Genomic DNA, 5,755 nt, shown 5'->3' on the forward strand with positions numbered 1-5,755 from the left:
AGAAAGTTCAGTACAGCTAGTTACCCGTATGTTTGAAACTCGAGCGTTGCGGTGGTGTGTGTAATGTACACGATTTTAGTTTTCATTCCTTGGTACAGTACTTTATTTGATGCTCCACTTGGCCTCGTTTTGGCTACGATAGTTTAATAATTTGTTATAACCATTACTCGTTTATCATTAATGAAATAATAGTCAGTCAGAGGGCTTATTTATGGTGATAATATCTCTACTAAGCCTGAAGGTGGCACTTTACTACGATGGCCATCTTGGATGGTACACATGCATAACTCTGCATTGCTTCGCCATCTTGTCAGCACTCTAGATGTTTAATAGCTCTATGTGCATGACACAAAAAATGTATATAGCGCCCTCTAGATAATAACCGTAAAATACAGCGCCCTCTATGTTTTTTTTTTAAATTGTAGTGAATTGCTATTAATTACAGTTGTTGGTCGGTATAGCTTTGTTAAAATAAATTTATATGACCCTTATTCACATTTATGTCAAATTCACTTATTTTTGAGAATTTTAGCCTAATTTGGCCTAAATATTAATATATTAACATGTATTATGCAGTAATACGATTCTGCGCCCCTATTTTCTTAGCGATTTTCCACTCAAATTTGACGTGGATATTGAGGTATCATCCGCACAATTAAAAAAATTTACAGTTGGACCTTTTATGGTGTACAGTATGATTTCTTCTGTTTTCATTTGTATGCTGAGTACCTACCTGTTTCTGAAGCCGGCTAACCCATATAAGATGCTATAATTAACTAGCATGGGATGGCAGTTTGCATTACTTAAATCTTTGAATGGTTTTTATGGATAAATAGGTGTACATTGAAAAAAATAAGTGTACTGTACATTCAATATAACTTTTACCTTGTTGTCTGTTCTGGTCTATAACGAAGTTGCAACGTTTTCTGAAGGTTCCTCTAAAAAAAATAATGAAAAAATAAAAAGTTAATTTCTTTTTTTGAAACCAATCAATCTAGGCTAGGTTAAAGATTTCCTACACGAATAGCATATACGAGCGGTATTGGGTAAAGACAACGTCAATACTAACTTCGAACAAGGCAAGGTATCCATTCGTCTTATAAAGGTATTTAAATAACAGTATTTTTATGTTGAAAAAGGAACTTTGTGAGAAGTTGAATCATGTAAACATGTTTTATAATGATATGTTGTTAATTTGTTATGATTCTATGGTATGAGAAAAACATATGGATAAGAAAATTAAGAATTAGATGTATTGTTAGGTGCCGTGGTGCGAATTAGCGTCAAAACTAGTACTGTACTACACTATACTAATATATATACGCAATACTAGGCCTCTAACCCACAATCTCGGCCTACGCTGGACACGCTTGACGAAGCACAGCCGACGCCATCCCACTGCAACATCATCATTCATTGCTAGCCTACTATTCTCTAGCCTAGCCTAGCTAGCAGCACACCACCGGCACCACCACCAACCCTCCCGGGGCCGAGCGATATGATTATGTGCTTAGCATATACACTAAAAAAGCATGTTTTAAAACATTAATTGACATAAGCTACAGCAAGAAACATAAATATTAAAGTAGTAAAGAGAGTTATAAAAGCAAATATTATAAACTAGGCCTAACCCCTGCTAAAAAATTACGAAGCTTCTGAATAATTGGCGTAGCAGTAGCCATTTTGTTCTAAAATACCTGGTCTTATGCATGATGGGAAGAATGTCAGGCTTTTGAATTAAACAAAATATGTCAATGGATATTCTTACAACTATAATAATTATTATAATACTAAATTATTTAAATAAACTATGTAATATTATTATTATTTTTAGGTTTCTGACTTAATATGTATTTATGTAAATAAAATTTTACTAAATTTTACTTACAAGATTTTTACGTCGAGTCCGGCCTCTTCGTCGCGAAACGTGATTTCAATCGTGAGGCAAAATGGATAAGCCAGTAAAACTCGCTAAAGTATGTATTTAACACATTTATTTATGTTATGTTATGTATTAGTTTTATCTGTAATGCATACACTATTGCTGCTCAGATGAAGAAATATGTGTACTAAAGCGTATAGGAAATATTAAGCTTACAAATCTAGGCTAGGAAGGCCAGCATCATCAGTCAGCTTGCCTAGCTAGGATTAGGAATAGTAGGCCCTAGCCTAGGCCCTACCTAAGGTAGAGGCCTAGTTAATGACATATGTAATGGGCTGCGAGGAGACTGCACAGTGAGTGCGGCCTATATGCTAGGTGTAGGCCTAGATTAGGTACTTGACAAAAAGTTTCAAATGCAAGGAATTCCTTTGCAGCCAGTACCATTTAAAAGAGCATTTTTATTAATGTAGCATTGCTGCGGAAAATGATGGTGGTGCCATTGTGTCGTGCTCTCAATGGTGAATAGTCACGTACATACCTAGATGGAGAAAACTGTTGAATGTTTTCTGCCGCCAAAATGACATTCATGCCCACTACTATGTATAACTACATTGTGTTGAGCGATCGTACTTATCGATATACAGTTCCATCCTAATTATTGGTTAATTAACTTAATTAGAAACCATAATTGTGGAATAATAAATGGCTATAAATATGAAAGTCAAATCATCAAAGAACATGTTAGTGTTGAACTTGAATAATTGTATAAAGTTATAAATAATTTGGTAACCGTTTTCAGGGCTGGATGCGAAACTGTATTAGCGCATCAATTTGGGTTAAATGTACATTAATGTGAGTTAAACTTTCAACACTTAAATTAGCGTCGGCCCAAACCGCGTTGCCCAAGCTTGCCACAGCACTGATTAAAGTATTATTTTGTTTTTATTAAACATAATTTAGTTTTCTACAATGTACATTAATGTGAGTTCAACTTTCAACACTTAAATTAGCGTCGGCCCAAACCGCGGTGCCCAAGCTTGCCACAGCACTGATTAAAGTATTATTTTGTTTTTATTAAACATAATTTAGTTTTCTACAATATTATTAGTATGTATTTTAATAGTGTACGCACTAATGGATGCCAAGTAAGACAAATTTGCAGGCGTGAGACTTCTAATAAATACCATACCCTAGGGGTGTCATATGTGGGCTGCCCTCTTTCTTCACCACCCCCCACCCCCATGTTTTTCCCTTGATACCTGAAAATGTATTGTTTGCCACTTCACCAGTGTTTTTACAACGAACATTCGAGTACGATGTACGAGTTCGCCTAAATTAGTGTACAAGTTGGCATGTGTACGAGTCAGCCGACACCCCTAGAAAGAATTTGATGATTTGGTTGACCGATGATCTTTCATTTTTGATGATTCATGATTTAAGTTCACAAAACTAATTTTAACCAACATTGTCTTGCAGGTAACAAGAATCCTTGGTAGGACCGGATCCCAGGGTCAGTGTACTCAGGTACGAGTAGAATTTCTGGATGAATCCAGCCGTTCCATCATCAGGAATGTCAAGGGGCCAGTGCGTGAGGGCGACATTTTAACTCTTCTAGAATCGGAGAGAGAAGCTCGGAGGTTAAGATAAAACACAAATATTTTAAAAATGTAAGTATCATTTAAATATTAAGTAACAAGCATTTACATAACATTACATTTCATATTCTTTATCAGTTATCATTTCATTATTATTTGGTCTACATTTTTTTAATAACATTACCAAAGAATGAAACATAATTTCTCTATGGTATGATCAATACCATGTTGCTATCAATTGAAAATATATTTGTCAAAAGCTTCCTAAATTCCTGGCCAATATTTTCTATTCCAAAAACATATTTATAGTAGTTATGAATATATTTTTCATTACTAATTATTATTGTATATTTGATTAAATCTAAAAATATGACTGAACTTTTGGGTATAAATGAAACTCTGCATTCATCACAACCAATCACAGGTATTGATAAAAAGGATGTTTATATTTAACAGGCAACATTTATGAATGCATACCCACTTAATAATTGTCTGAGATTTTAATTGCAACTTTTCTTCTTTTTTTGTCAGTTTCCTTGCTTGAGGACGCTCTTGTTGATCTAGACGGAACATGGCAGTGGAATAATATACAGAAATTTTCCATGGAAACAACTGCTTGGATGATATGATTAAAAAACTGGACAAAAATGTTTATTAACAGATATTCTGTTGTACAAGACTGAATAAAGGCATTCAAACAAGGATATTTAGTGCCAGCTTTATGAGTTAATTTCTGTCTTTTATTTTTATTTTGGTGCACACGCGCAAGAATCGACAATAGCAAATATATCACTGTCCTACAAGTAAAAATAATAATAATGTTATTCTTGTAGAGCGCTTAATGCAAAACAATGCTTCTAAGCCCTTTACACATAAAAGAACTTGAAAAATGGAATGACGCCATAAAATACATATTCCAGTATTAACCAAATATGAAAATAAACTTAGAGAAACCATTTTCACCGCTCCCTTAAGTAGGTTAAGTAGGTGACAATCCCTTTCACAAGACGAACATAAACAAACAATACTTTATACAAACCAAATCTCAATGCGAGGCTTAGGGGGTGGAGTTGCTTTGGCCGCGAGATAAAATCCAGCAACGCTGACAGGAATTGAACCCAGGACCCTGGGATTGAAAGGCAGCATATTAAATATCAAGCAACTCAATTTCCACTCTTTCACCTCTTCATATACTTTATCCCCTTCATATACTTTATCCCCTTCATATACTTTATCCCCTTCATATACTTTATCCCCTTCATATACTTTATCCCCTTCATATACCTTTCCCCTTCATATACAGTAATTGTATTGCCAATAACCTGAAGTGTTATTTACACCATTGTAAATACTTGGTACCCTCCCAAATACAGTAGAACTCCTCCTTTGGGACACCCCTATTCAGGGGACACCTCTATTAAGGTGACACTTCTCCCGTGAAACAAGGGGAAATATATCTTAACACTAAGCCAACCCCTATTATGGGGATGGGGACACTTTCTGAGTGTCACACTTGCTTTTTTTTTATTGTCACAACATTTACATCACTATAATAATAAGAAAATGTAATTCAACTTTTGACACCTTTTGAGCAATAAATCAGAATTCTCTCCCATGAATCCATAAGTGCATATCAGTATGCCTACTGCATGTGTTACTTCATATAAACCAATCTTAATGGGGATTTAATTTTCTTTGTTTTTCGTGTATTTCATATGAGATTATAATATTATCCGTATCAAAACATTACAGTTATACTGCCCCAGTCTACTTTGCCTAACCCTAATTTCCAAGTCAATTTTATTTTACATGCCAAATTTTTGTGCTTTCCATTAATTTTTTTTATCAAGTTGAACAATTTTCAAATGCCATTTTGGATTCGACTTTGGCAAGTTCAATTGTATTCTATTCATGCTACATCCATCTAATAGAAAGATCTAATGTGATTCTTATTTGTAAAGAAACCAGTATTTTTCTTTGTTATTTTATGTATGTAGTGTATACAGTATTTATGTATGTATGTGTGTGTGTATATATATAATGTATGTATATATATGTATGTGTGTTTGTATGTGTATATATATGTGTATATATACATATATATACTCTAATATAAATCATCAAAGGTACATATACAGTGTTTAATAAGGACATGATGGAACATCGTAGCCTAACCTGTAGCTTTTTAACGAATAAAGTCCTACAGTATAAAATGGCATGTATATATGTGTGTGTGTGTATACAGTATATGTATGTATGTGTATGTATATATGTATAT

The 5,755-nt window shown here is 34.0% G+C and overlaps 1 protein-coding gene across 2 annotated transcripts in view; it reads right to left on the reverse strand.

The window, feature by feature from the left end:
• LOC117122742 (NADH dehydrogenase [ubiquinone] 1 alpha subcomplex subunit 7-like) overlaps nt 1-1,705 on the reverse strand; it is a 3,310-nt gene extending 1,605 nt beyond the window's left edge. For both annotated transcript variants that reach the window (XM_033268439.1, XM_033268438.1), the window contains exons 1-2: nt 1,632-1,705; nt 886-938 (exon numbers count right to left, since the gene is read on the reverse strand). In XM_033268439.1, coding sequence (XP_033124330.1) covers nt 886-938; nt 1,632-1,682 — 104 coding nt within the window. In that variant the 5' untranslated portion in view covers nt 1,683-1,705. The remainder of the gene's footprint in view (nt 1-885; nt 939-1,631) is intronic.
• Nucleotides 1,706-5,755: the final 4,050 nt, after the last annotated feature.

Source organism: Anneissia japonica, unplaced genomic scaffold (genome assembly GCF_011630105.1).
Source record: "Anneissia japonica isolate Jap-2015-1 unplaced genomic scaffold, ASM1163010v1 scaffold1884_len437306_cov177, whole genome shotgun sequence".
In the NCBI taxonomy this organism is placed as follows: Eukaryota; Metazoa; Echinodermata; class Crinoidea; order Comatulida; family Comatulidae; genus Anneissia; species Anneissia japonica.